At 38.2% G+C, this 14,368-nt stretch overlaps 1 protein-coding gene across 6 annotated transcripts in view; it reads left to right on the forward strand.

The window, feature by feature from the left end:
- The window catches only part of GHR (growth hormone receptor), a 130,802-nt gene extending 118,236 nt beyond the window's left edge, over nucleotides 1-12,566 (forward strand). For all 6 annotated transcript variants that reach the window (XM_085529566.1, XM_085529567.1, XM_085529565.1 and 3 more), the window contains 6 exons: nucleotides 1,353-1,513; nucleotides 2,548-2,726; nucleotides 5,780-5,951; nucleotides 7,846-7,936; nucleotides 9,502-9,571; nucleotides 9,768-12,566. In XM_085529566.1, coding sequence (XP_085385692.1) covers nucleotides 1,353-1,513; nucleotides 2,548-2,726; nucleotides 5,780-5,951; nucleotides 7,846-7,936; nucleotides 9,502-9,571; nucleotides 9,768-10,730 — 1,636 coding nt within the window. In that variant the 3' untranslated portion in view covers nucleotides 10,731-12,566. The remainder of the gene's footprint in view (nucleotides 1-1,352; nucleotides 1,514-2,547; nucleotides 2,727-5,779; nucleotides 5,952-7,845; nucleotides 7,937-9,501; nucleotides 9,572-9,767) is intronic.
- The last annotated feature ends 1,802 nt before the right edge of the window (nucleotides 12,567-14,368 follow it).

Here is a 14,368-nt window from a genome sequence, read left to right on the forward strand (position 1 = left end):
AGTAACCCAGTCTCTTTTTTAACATGAGCCATAGCATCTGAAGTATCTGACCTTTATCAAGTCCTGGCTTTGGCAGAGATACAGCATTTCCTTTAGGGAAGTGTCTGGTCTCATCAGCTAAGCACAAGGCTCCTGCCTAGCAGTGCAAATCATTCCCTTTCATTTATGTAGCATCTGTCCTTTTTACTTCATAAGGACCCACTCCATCATTGAAGGATGCAACTGGAATAATTGCTTAAGCCTCATTCTCCTCCTGTACAGTATGAATGACTCTTAGTAAGGAAGAGCATTTGCATCATATTGTTAGTAAACGAAGACTGTAATATCTGAAAAGCTCCTTATTCAGTCTATATTTGGGCTGAGAGGTTGTGTTGAGAGAAAGAACAGGGATGGCATCTGTTCACCCTGAGAGGCTTTTTTTCCTGAAGTGACTTCAGAAATAAAGCATAAAAATCTGTCACTTTTCTTGTAGAATATTTCTAGTAAAATAGTTCCCATTTTGCTTTAACTGAAGGATTTCTGTAGTTTGAACCCTTTAGATCATTTCAGCTTGGTCCTATGAGAATGACACTACAAAATCCACAACAGCTCTTAGTCTGAGAATTCACATCGCTCTTCATATCTGCTAGCTTCTCTTTTTTAAGAGATTGAATGAAAAATATGAACGTGACATTTTCTACTACAGTTGCTTTATATACAAAGAGCACTTATAAATGTTTGAACAGAACAAGGGTGGAAAAAAATGTGGTTTTATTGCTAATACTTCCAGTGTTTTAGAAGTTCTTAATCCCAAGTAAGATAGCTTTTCCTCACTCACAGCACTGTATTTCTTCTCTTTTCTTTCCCATCTTGCTGATATGGGTTGTTTTGTGCCAGCATTTGCCCTCAGGCGCTTTCCCACGTGAGTAGCAAGTGTCCCAGCGCCTACATTCCCATCCTGGTCACCAGCAGAAGTCCACTGCTCATAGTTTTGCAAGTGGTGCAGTGCTGATCTGCCTTACAGTCTGGCTTTCAGGTTTTGGATCTCGTCATATAGATAGGTGCCTTATCACAATTAATTTTGCCTGAAGAACAGTTGCTTAAATACATGTTAAATTGACACAGGCTGAGTGTTTTTTCAGAAATGCTATCCAACACATAGAAGTGGCACTAGCAGTACATGAGATGTTTATGTAGGTTGTTTGAATAGCAGTTTGACTCCACTGTAAATCACAGGAAATACTGACACGTATTTCTCACTCCCATAGAAGATATGACTTATCAGCAGCATGTCTTCTAACATCTATAATTTGTACTTTGTAAAATCCATAAATCTCTCTCTCCTGTATCTCATGTTTTTGTTGTCATTCTAGGAATGATGAAGACTGGAAAGAATGTCCTGATTATATCACGGCAGGAGAAAATAGCTGTTACTTCAACACATCCTACACCTCGATTTGGATACCGTATTGTGTTAAGCTTGCCAATAAAGATGAAGTATTTGATGAAAAATGTTTCAGTGTTGATGAAATAGGTACCCTTCCATTATGCATTTTATCTCTATTGTTTCTTAGTGCAATAGGTGTGATTCTGTGAGCTTTCATACAATATTTGAATTCTCCCCTGAGAACAGTTTCTAGAAAATACGATATAAAGGAGGCAATTTGAATTTGTAAAATATGTAATGTGATCTGCATCTAGATAATAGTGCCACTGTTGAGAGCAAGCTAAAAGGGTGAAAGCAAGCTTTACTTTATGGATACCAGTGCTCTCAAATGTGCGTATCAGCGTTTACCTTTGCTGTCAGTCTGAGTCCTTTCTAGGGAATGCTGTATGTCCTGGGGCACCCTGATCAAGGGCGGTGTTAATGTCTTGATTCTGTAAGATTCTGGAACCCAACACATTTTTGTTCCTGAGCCAAACTGACTTTTATTCCTGAATCGAAACATCTGCAGAGTCAGGGTGTTTAGCGTTTCTAGGCTAGATTTTATAGTTAGTGCAATACGAATTGCAACTGGGATTTCCAGACGTTTTTGCTGGTCCATATCAATGGTGTATGCACATGTAGTTAAGGTTGCATTCCTACAAGTGACTAGAGTGTGCCCACTGTGCCCTTTTGTTCAGCTGAGCAACACCAAAATCACTTTTCATGTACTGATTTTCAGTGTATTTCTACATTATTTCTAAGACTGTTACCAAATATTTGTATTCTGTGTGACTTTAATTACTGTTTTTATCTGTCAAGAGAACTCTATATAAATTCAGATGGAGAGTTGTTTGTGTCTCCGTGTTTTATAAGCCACTCTTGAAAGTCATAATTAAATAGGTAATGCATTCTTAGTTTTCTTTATTAAGTATTCAGGGGAGATTTACGCAGAGCATGTCTACTGCTGGTGCCCAGGTACCTTTCAGTGATTTTGTCACTGACTCATAGGTGTATATTTTAATCAGCAAATGCATGGTTAATATGCTTTTTTTTAGTATTGAAATAATGTAGCTGTGTATAGGAAGAATGGTCATTTTGATTTGAAAACTGGTTGTTTTATTCCAAATACTCTGTTTAAACAGTACTACCTGATCCCCCTGTGCACCTTAACTGGACTCTGCTAAATACTAGTCAAACTGGGATCCATGGGGATATTCAAGTACGATGGGATCCACCACCAACAGCAGATGTTCAGAAAGGATGGATTACTCTGGAGTATGAACTGCAGTACAAAGAAGTTAATGAGACAAAATGGAAGGAGGTACGAAGGAAATATTTATTATGCAGTAGTCATAGTCCAGTGCAGGCTTGTCCTGTCCCTACCATATTTGTCCCATTTTGAAAAGCTACCGTGTTGTAAATGCTATTTAGATGACAGCTTAAATCTTAAACAGTGCGCACATATTCTTCTGAAATTTTCTGGCATACATTTTAACTTTATATATCAAGATAGCTGGCATACAAGGATGATAATGAGACCCTGAAATCCCAGTGTTACATTACAAAGCATACCAGTAATCAGTTATATAAAGGTTTTCAAGGATAAAATATTTCTCTGTTGGTTTTCCTAAGCCTCAGGGATTTGGAAAAGTGCACAGTGTTTTTAGTACATGGAGCAGGAATCTTATGTTTGGAAAATGTCACCAGGCCTGTCCAGATTCCTTAGTGTTCTAATATTTGTAAACATTGTTTTAATGTTTTTTAAAAGATTGAATTACGATTTAAGATTGGATCAGTAATCTAATAAAATCAAGACACTGGTAAAACATACAAATGTCGCACAAGACAGCAGTGTATATGTAGGCTTACTGCCAGGATGTTGTAGAACATTTGCATATGTGGAGGCTTTTTTTTCTGAATACGTGACCAATGTAATGTCTTCTCAGAGCACAACTCTTCCTTTCTTTTCTTACGAGAATGATCTGAGTTAAATGACAGAAGGAAAGCAGGTAATACTGCTGGCAGTTTGTCTTAATCAGACAAATCTTAAACAGAAGGCAGGTTTACCAGCTGAAATGTAGCTGAGACAGACCTTGGACTCCTGGTCCTTTTCAGTACTATGTTTTTCCTCCCCTTATTGGTGAGAGTAAAGACCAACAGGCCCTATATTGTCTGTAACCTTTTCCTTATACTTACCCAAGTTTATTTCTGTATTTGTCTAAGCTGTATTTTCTGCATTATCTCTATATTTTAAATGACTGGGATTAACTTTTTGCCATAAATCCTTAACATGAAAATCTGCCGACTTCTTTTGATTTACAAAAGCAGGTGGCAATACAGATACCTCTTTAAAAAGGCAGTTGTTGTTATTTTTTTTTTGTAATCCTTAAGGTATCAACCATATAAATCCCCTTCTAAACCTTTGTTCTTGCTCCAGTATCATCAATAATTCCAGGATGCCTTGGGAGTGATTCTCCCCAGGACAGCAAAGTTTGAAGTTCAGTGTTTCTTCTTGCAGAAAACAGATACTGCTGAATACTGCATTTGCCTCAAGAAAAATAGTGCTTGTGTTGTACTGGAGATGTATGTGTTGTGTGTTACTGCACCTTTCCTTTTAAAACCACAAACGTGGCATTCAGCCCCTATCAATTACAATACAAAAGCCAAATTTCTGAACATAATCTTGATCTGAATAGCAAACTTCCCAATGGCAGCAGTGGAGCAGCAGTTTCTCCCTGTGCATTCTTTGCTATAAATATGTTCTAAAATGAGCGTTGAAGCAGCAAAGAAAGGGATGTCCAGTTATGCTTCGATTACATTACTAGTTTTATACACAGAAGACAATCTCAGAGTGCATGGATACATCTCAATGATGGATAACTCTGATCCAAAAAAGTAACATAGAAAGGAATTCTCTGTGCTTAAATTCTATTAAATTCTCTTTGCTGAGTCTCGTGATTTTTGCGTAGGTTTCAGATTTAACCTGTTTGATTTTTCACATAAGTCATTCAATTTTTCATTCAACTTTCTTGCAATTTCAGGTCACTTCTGTTACACAGCTACAGTAATTCTACTTCATGTTCTTCAGCTCTCTGTTCTGACTTGCATGCTGCCTTTTCCAAGTGCTGCTGTTATCTGGGGTACATAAAGTTTAGTGTGGCCAGCTCCCCTCTCCTAAGAATCTCCATTAAGGGTTCCAGAAAAAAATAAGTTATCTACAGTAAAACTTGAGTGTGCTATATTTTGTGGCTTCTTCACACAAAGTAAAGCAGAGTAGTGCCTGTCATATTCCCTTCTCAACACTTTCCAGCTGGGTTGGCTTCCATTATTAGCAGAAAAAAGAGCAGTCTGTCTGTGATCAGTGCCTCGTGTAAGATCTGACTGGTCACCATTTGGAACACTTGTACCTCGAAGCATCAAGGATGACGAGTACTCCACAGGTCATGTCTAACAACTGAAAGTGCTTTGAGTATAGATTGTTCAGCACTAGTGATTATTGAAAGGTAGTGGTGATGTTTCTTTGAAGTTCCCGGTGGCTGTTGTTTTTCAGGTATTTTAATTCTTAAGCCCATGGAGTTCTGCCAGTATCAACCTTCTGAAGTAAATGCAGAATATAATGTCTGCCATGTGGGTTTCTAATTGGTGTACATTTTCCTTACTTTTCTATATTTTCTACACTTTCTATGCTCCTGTCTGTGCTAAAATACATATTCTTTGATGAGGAGGAAGAATAAGGAGTGATTTTGTGTGTTAAGACCTCAAGACCTCCAGTATAATTGCCTACAAAGTTTGATATGCAGCAGCAAGAGTGTTGCCTTTGATATAAATATCTCAAGACCTACAATGTGACACCAGCTCTACCAGACTCTTTTTGCATTATCACATTTTATATAGCCTTGAAGATTTTGAGAGCTGTGCAACCTTTGCAAAATAATTAGATTTTTTTAGATGCCATAAATCTGTTTTTTTAAGCCTATAAATCATTTCTCTTCTTAAAATAAATTCTTCAGTAGGAATCACAGTTCTTTTAAGGCTCCCATGTTATTTTAGCAAGTTTTTTGGCATTGTGAAGTCAGTAATGTTGTGTCCTAACAGTAAGAAGATTCTAAAGCTTGGAAAAAACAGTGGAGATACCACAACTGCCTTTCTTCACTGTGTATTTGGAGATATTTCATTCTTAGCTTTTCAACCCCTGAAAGTCCAGGGTAGCTAAGCCTGAAGTAAATGGTGTGACTTCTCTCTGAACTCTTCTCATTGTATCCCTAATGTTCCAAGTACAAAAAATACCTTTAAATGTCAATTGCTGAAATCAAGAAGCAGCGTAAAATTGCAGGTAACTCACCCAAATATATCACAGCCTTTCTGTCTTTGCAGTTAGAACCCAGGCTCTCCACAATGGTTCCACTGTATTCTCTGAAGATGAGCCGAGATTATGAGATCCGAGTCCGATCAAGACAACGTACCTCCGAAAAGTTTGGGGAGTTCAGTGAAATCCTCTATGTTTCCTTTACTCAAGCAGGCATTGAATTTGTTCATTGTGCTGAAGGTAAATAAGACAAGTGCATCAAAATGCACTTACAACCATGACCATCTTTGTGCTTTTTTTCTCTGTACTTTTGATGTGTGCTTGGATGGGTCGATCATTTAGCCTACCACATGCAAGTCATTTGGTGAAATTAAGAGTGCGCAAGTTCCATACAGGTTCAGAAGGGAACTTGTAGTTCAGTCCAGTGCTTGTACTTGTTTTAAAACTGCCATCAGCAACTGTTTCCCAGGTCATTAGAGTGCAAAAGTACAGGTAGCTTTGATGATCAGAAATAATACCTGCTCCTATACATGCTCCTACACAGCTTAAAATGAAGGCAGATAAACATCAGCCTCCACTGTACAAGCAGAGCATTCTAAACTTTTCACAGCATGAACTCTGCAGTAAATTATTTTAACAAACCACTTCATTTTCTGAAGTATCAATAGAAATACAAACAACCTGTAACTGTTATCTTTCCCAGTCTTGATGGTCCCCTTTTTAACAGCCTGTATTACCTAGTTTAGGTGAATAGCTGGTGTTCTGTCCAGATGGTTTTATTAACACAGGTTGGTCTGCATTGCCTTTGTTTTCATATCAACAAATAATACTATGAAAATCTAAGTCTGAGCAGCTTTCTTCATTCACCACAACCCTTGTTGTGCAAGTGGACTCATATTTGTACCTGTCACACGGCAGCAGTGATCTTATCTGAAGGTCAGTTCTCCTCCATCTATGGAATTGCAGGATTGTGACATAAGCTGGAAGTTCACAGAGGAAAACTGATGAAGTGTAGGATGGCTCTGACAAAACATCATGTTCCTTGTTCTGTGTTTCACCAGTAGGAATGCATACCTGGCATTTTCCACGTTAAGTACTTCAATGCACATGCAGTATTCTGATTTTTTTAAGCAGCTGGACTCCAGTCTCACTGACATTAGAAGTTACTGGTTCTGCATTAGAACAGGGTCCTGTCTAACACAGATGTGGCCATATAGAACTTCAAGTAGTCACGTTTGAAAATGTGAAGTTAGTGACTTTAAGCTGGGAGTGAATGTCTAAAACTGAAAATTTCTCTTTCCTAAAAGTCCATACTTTGATGTATAGGCCACTATACATGCTGTAGGATTCCAAAGCTTCCTGCCCAGTATATTTACCCAAAAAGTGAAGTCTGAATATAAAATTTAAAACTGTGAACAAGTGAGAAGGATCTTAGGCTACAGCCAGAATAAATCTCTCTGTAGTTTGAACTCTATGGTGACAGCTTAAATACAATTGAATTTACAGTTCGCAGTGGACATTGCAGTAAGCAATTGACATTACTTAAAAGATAAAACCTTTCATTTATCAGCATTGTTCCTCATCCCTGCCAAATCACTTTTATCAGTGGCATAAAATTCTTTCTGTGTAGCTGTCTGCAAGGTAAAAAACTCTTTTTTTTTTCCAATTGGTACAGCTCAGCTCACAACATAATTAATGTTCTGCCTTTCAAAGAAGCGGTGTTGCTGTCTTCGATACCACTATGGTGCCCAGGATTTAGCAGAGATACACGCTGTTAATAAGATTCTTTCTGCTTGGGCTATCAGAAGCAGTAACGTGGACTACAAAGGGGACTACTTGGGAGCACGTTCCTGGCTGGCAGAATTTTCCCCCAGTCTCCTTTTGCTATATGTATTGTCTGTGCTCTGATCTTACTCATATCAAAAAGTTCAGACTCTTTCTGCAGGCAGTCTCAATTGTCTCACATATGCTGCATGGAAACTATCGATATCAAAGACTGTTTTTATTTCATCTTGCTACGGAACTTTCGCATTTATGTAACCAAGATTTTTCCTATCATTTTTTCTGACTTTGGAATCCTCAGGTGGCTGCAGAGATGCAGATTCTTGCTATTGTTTCTGTTTTATGTTTCCAGAAATCGAGTTTCCCTGGTTCTTAGTCATTGTCTTCGGAGTGTGTGGGCTGGCCGTGACAGCGATCTTAATCCTGTTGTCTAAACAACCAAGGTAGAAGGTTTATCCGTTGTATTTTATTTAATTGTAGTTTAAGAAAAGGTGCTTCAACTTCTTCGCATCTGGGGGGTTAGAAACTATTCTGATGGTCACTGTCCACCCTCTCAAGCTACATGGGCGCTGGCACATGTGCGTACTGGGCTCTGAGCAGGGGTCTAATGATGCTGACAATTCCCATTCGGACTGCAGAGCATTTTATAATATGGCATTTACTTAGTGTAGTGGACTTTGAAAGCAGTTGATATTTTTTTAGTCAAGTTTTGCAAACAGTATTTTTTACATGCTTCTGGTGAAAAGTTTCACTCAAACATGTGGCCGTGTATTTGGGTTTGTTCTAAGGCTGTTCCAGTAATCTGAATATTTCTTCACTGAGCCAAGGGAAAGAACTTGAGTCATGGGGCAGTGTTTGGTATCTGTGGATAGACCATGCATCCTATAAATAACAGGGATGAAATAAAACAAAGCTCAGGATTGTGTCATTTATAAAAATGACACGATGACACGTTTATAAGAATGACACAATGGTCTCACAGTGAATTCGTTCCTTAAAATATGTGTTTAGGGAAAGATTTTGACAGGATTAATTCACTTCAGAGCAGCACCATGACCTAGCCCCAGCGCACACATACGTATTGTCAGTATTCTCATATATACACATTGAAAATTAACACTGTTTTGTACGTACCAGGTGAAGGCGAGGGAGCTTCCTGAACTATTTCTGCAGTCAGTGAGTCATAAAATCCTTGTTCTGTGTCATTAGATGGATTGGTTCCCAGTCCTGTCAGAATATCTGATTTGTGGATTCAGATTTACCTTCTAAAATGCAGATGGAATCCAGTATAAAGAAGATGTTGAGTTTTCTTTTTGGGATTACAATTTATGTGTTTGCAAAAGAAACAGAGAGGTAAAGTGGAAGAGGGTAAGCGTGACCGTAGCTGAATTATTAGTTATTTTCTCAGATAATTTTAAATTCATTTTATGAAGGATTGAAATAATGTCTCAGCAGCATCAACACACATAAACAAGTTCTTTCTCAATGATGATAAAACCTTTGTGTTGTCATATTAATTCTTGCATCAATTACTGTCATGCAGATGACAAAACGCTGGCCTAGCGTACTTCCTTTTTCTGTTCCACTCTTTAAATTCATCGGGCTCATGCAAGATATTACTTTATCCTTCAAAAAAAGAAAAAAGGACTGTGGGAAAACACAAACATTGAAACAGCTGGCAGTGCTTTAGGAATTCATTCGCCTTATATAAAGCATTAAAATAACTGAATGGAGTCAGGTTGGAGTTCAATGTAAATTTATGTGATTCCAACATGGCAGGCTACAAAAATCTAGGGTTTGTTTTGTTTTCTTTTGTTTTGCTTTAATTTGGAATGTGAGGAAAAAAAAAAAAATGCTTTTCCTTAGCACTATTTTAAGCTGAATCTTCAAAGATTTCAGTTTTGAAGCAAAGAAATCTAAATGCAACATCAAACTCTCTTCTTTCTGGCCTCCTCAAAAAGGACTGATGTAAATTAAAAACAATCATTTGTTTGTTTGTTTTTTCCAGGTTAAAAATGCTGATTTTTCCTCCTGTGCCAGTTCCAAAGATTAAAGGGATTGACCCAGATCTCTTGAAGGTAAATGTTGCATTCTGAAATCTACAGCAGGAATTACAATAGTAGTAACGGGTCACAATGGCTATCCCAGACAGAACTACTTTCTAGGAAAGTATTAAATCTTCCAGCAAAGTGTGGGGAGATGCAATAGAACAACTTAGAAGCACAAATATTTTTATTTTTTCCTTTACAACATCTGTTTTTTCTTGTTTTGCAGAAAGGAAAGCTAGATGAAGTGAACTCCATCTTAGCTAGCCATGACAACTACAAGACACAGTTCTACAATGATGACTTGTGGGTTGAGTTTATTGAATTGGACATAGATGACTCCGATGAAAAGAACAGACTTTCAGATACTGACAGGCTCCTGAGTGATGATCGTCTGAAGTCACACAGTTGCTTGGGAGCAAAGGATGATGATTCTGGACGTGCCAGTTGTTGTGAACCAGATATTCCAGAGACAGACTTCAGTGCAAGCGACACATGTGATGCCATCTCTGACATTGATCAGTTCAAGAAGGTAACCGAAAAAGAAGAGGATCTCTTGTGTCTTCATAGGAAAGATGATGATGAGGCACTTCAGAGTCTTGCCAACACAGATACCCAACAGCCACATACCAGTACTCAGTCTGAAAGCAGAGAGTCATGGCCACCTTTTGCAGACAGCACTGACTCGGCTAGTCCATCAGTCCAAACTCAGCTAAGCAACCAGAATTCTCTGACAAACACTGACTTCTATGCTCAAGTGAGTGATATTACTCCAGCTGGAAGCGTTGTGCTTTCTCCAGGGCAGAAATCCAAGGTGGGGAGAGCACAGTGTGAAGGCTGTACAGAACAAAACTTCACCATGGACAATGCCTATTTCTGCGAGGCAGATGTGAAAAAATGCATTGCTGTGATTTCCCAGGAAGAGGATGAGCCACGTGTTCAGGAGCAAAGCTGTAATGAGGACACTTACTTCACCGCAGAAAGCCTTACCACTACTGGTATCAATCTTGGAGCTTCGACGGCAGAAACCCCAAGTATGGAAATGCCTGTCCCAGACTACACTTCTATTCATATAGTTCACTCTCCACAGGGCCTTGTGCTCAATGCAACTGCACTGCCTGTGCCAGAGAAAGAATTTAACATGTCTTGTGGCTACGTGAGCACAGACCAGCTGAACAAAATCATGCCGTAGCAATTCTTTGACTAGATGTGTGCAGTATTTCACAGCAGAGAGTCAGCTTGGGCTTGTGTGCTGAAACCAAAATGAAGTCTAAACGTTTGTCGTGGTTCTTATAAGTTTATCTCAAATGTTGAAACATATAAATATTCATCAGAATATTCCTCCTGTTCTGTAAATATTATCTATGGATTTGTCTTGAGACTGCTTAACTAGACGTGACTGTCTTGTTCTCGTGGGTGTTGATTTTTGTGATACTAAACGTTGAAATGTTTAATGTACAGTAAATCGTGCTTTTTGATAAAGCTAAAAATCAGGTGGTCTAAAATCTGAGAATTTAGTAAAAATCATGCAGTTGACAGAGATCTTTCTATCTAAAATTGGGCATGATGGTGAAAAACAACACAAGCGTAGCTTGAATAAAACATTTATTTTGATCTATATAAATTAATAAAGTATATTTTAATATTCTAGTCACAAAAGCTTAGGTGTTTTATATTACACTACATGACGTAGTTCAATTATGATGGCCCATCCAAGGAATGTAAGCACTGCAGTCTTGAAAAGGAGTTTTCTGTTTTATGGGAGTTTTGTTTGCAGCAGAAATTAAAAATAGATTTTTTCAGAGCCATTTTATACCTCCAAAGAAATCTGTTGAGAAAGTTTGGAATATTTTAGGAACTTAGAGTAACTGATCCTATTGCTTTCTTATGGTAACTAGTATAGGAATAGACCTGAAATTTAAAGTTTTGTAGAAAACTTTAAACTATACAAAATATTTGGACAAAAATTTCTGTTCTTCGTCCAGTTCTGATTAATGATAATATACTTTTTTAAAGCAAGATTTCGATGACCACAGTATTAAGGAGTATGGAAGTACACTTCCACTGACAATTTCTGAAAACACATGAATAAGCTCTGGTGATTCAGCAGCATAATCTTTTCATTTATTTGACCAACTTCTGAAGCCCTCCAATGGACAACTACTACCACTACAGTTATTAGATTGTGCCACATAAAGTATTGATTAAGAAAATAAGGACTTCAGGATTTGGCCAGCAGCTGGTTCTTTTTAGGCTATTAGTAGACTTAAAGGCTTCGATGGAACACGGGAATTGAATACAGTGTTGTGAAAAAGGATTTTTCCTCTTTGCCTATCAGCATCTCCTCTGACTGCGCCAGGCAGACTTAGGAAAGAAAAGAGGTGAGAAAACCAAAACCAAGTGGGAAAGTTCTCTTCATTCTTAGGTATATAAAGAACTTGACAGAGCTTTGCAATGAGTTTTTATTGCTTCAGAAGTTACCTTACTAGGCTATAGCTGCATCATAGCAGGGTTCTTCTGATAAAGCAAATGGGGATGTTCATTGCCTTTCTCTGACATGAATGGGAAGTGTATGACGTGCAGTGAATGCAGATCTTGCTCATGATGTCTCCCACTGAACTCACTGATGCTCTCCTTGTGACCAAGGGCTACAGGACTGAGCCCAACTATTGGGTGGGATTTTTACGTTTAGGACGTACTTTATGGTAAATGTGCATTAGGTATCTTGCTAATTTGCTGCTATATTTTTCTAACAGCTACATTATTTAGTTTCATATAAAATTTCGTAGATGATAGACACTAATGCAAGTAAAGCCTATGTGTGTTTGGAAAATGTTTCTTACTCTGTTTCTATTGCCAAAAATAGTTAAATACCTCAATCAAACTCAGAATGTCATTTTGGTACTTTACTGGTCACACAAGCCATTATTCGCCGGTCAGAAGATGTGTCTTTCAGTTTCTATTTAACTTTCCTTATGTCAGTGTTTTGTTTGTTTTCCTCAAAGTTTAATAAATGTATTGTCTTTGATCTGTCCTGACAGAATGTGTTTTATTGCAGATAATTTGCTGTTCATGGAAAACAGAGATTCTGCCAGGAGAAATGGAGTATTTCTTACTTACAGCTTTCCTTTGAACACAAGCAATACCTACTGGCATTAGTTTTTTCACTTATTGATATTTATTTAGTTAAAAATAGAACTACATACCTAAATTTGTAGAAGGAGATAGGACAAACTGTGCCCAGCACTGGCCCAGACTGTGTTACTAATTTAGCAGACCTTTGGCTGGAACAGTGTGTGACTGCAAATGAATAAACCGCATTAGTTCGAGATTCACACCTACAATTCAATCCACAAATCAGATTCTGACAGTCCTCAGTACTTGCTTATAATTATACTTTAAACCTATCAGTAAATGATCTCTGAAATGTCAGAAATACAATATAGGCTGTCTCTATTAAAAAAATGTCATACCTTGGATGTTTCCAAGTGTGTATCTTGATCATTTATTACTGGCAGAGTTCTCTATACAAGGGTAGAGAGGGAGCTTTTGAAATCCAACTGGATGCAACTAAATCCTTGCCTTCCCAGGGAGTCAGGATATGATTTAGTTCCCCATAGAAGGGAAGTCCATAGAAGTCCAATACCACTTCTGGAACTCTAGGAAAAACAGCACCAGGCTTATGTAGATTCTGTCTCATCTGAAAGTTTGAATGATGATAGATTTGGCAGCTGAACTGTTCCTCAGTGGAAGAGGACAGGATATGGAATGTAAACATTTTTTGGGTCTAAGTTATCACTATGGCCAGCAGTCTAAAGAGCTGCCTGTCTGACTGGGTTTGACATCTGCTTTAGGTTAGTCATTAGGACACTTCAGACCAGAGTAGGAGTGTGGGTGTTTTCCTCACACTCAGAAACACAACTATGTTAGTGAATACGCTTACTTATATAATCTTAAAGCTTCAGAAGGGTTATGCCTTTTTTAAAGTTCTAAAACTACTTAATCTCCAGTGGGAGTCTGGGAATTCACAGCTGGGGAATCTTAAAGTTAGAAATGGCAATGAGCACAGTAGTTCTACACTACCACAAGGGGAAGTCCATCTCCCATTGCTCTCATCTATGCCATTTCCAGTCCTCTCAGCAAGTGTTCTTAAATTCCTAAAACCTGAGTAAATTCATGGCAGAAGAATACCAGAAGCTACATTATGTTAATTAGCAAGATAAACTAATTAAACAAAATTCTGGGTGAATTCAGGGAAGAAATGCAGGACCATGTAGCCAAGGGCAAAGGAGGGTGGAGCTACAGTAATATTTCTACAGGAATATTTCTGATCAAAACATTTTCCTCATGAAGCTCATCCTTGTGGGCAAGATACAGGAGGAATGCACTGATCAAGGTAGGTGTGTTTGCAGGCAGAAAGTGTAACAACCTCTCTTGGTGGTAGCTAACACCCATTGGTTTAGAAGGACTATGGAATGCTATCTTGATCTCCTTCCTGCCTCCATCAGCAGCTCAAGTCTAATAACTAATGACTGTGGGTTGTGTGTAGAGTGCACTTGTTCTGAAGACAAGACCAAATGGCAGACCTACAGCTGTCTATAAACTCTGTGTTTTGGCTATTGGCTGTTTTCATGTGGAGCACAGTAACCTGGTATTAAGGTACAAGGCACTTGCATAGCAGCCCATTTATTTACTTTCACCTTTTCCCTGAAGTGGGGCAATAGTTGTATCTGTTTCTGCCTTTTGGTGTTGTCAAAAAGCACACTTCAGTGTGAAAGTTTGATTTTTAATCAGTTTTCTCCATCAAGGTTCCCAAATTACCATTACAAG

This window comes from Coturnix japonica, chromosome Z (genome assembly GCF_054131305.1).
Source record: "Coturnix japonica strain WE chromosome Z, WE-NBRP24, whole genome shotgun sequence".
Taxonomy (NCBI): domain Eukaryota; kingdom Metazoa; phylum Chordata; class Aves; order Galliformes; family Phasianidae; genus Coturnix; species Coturnix japonica.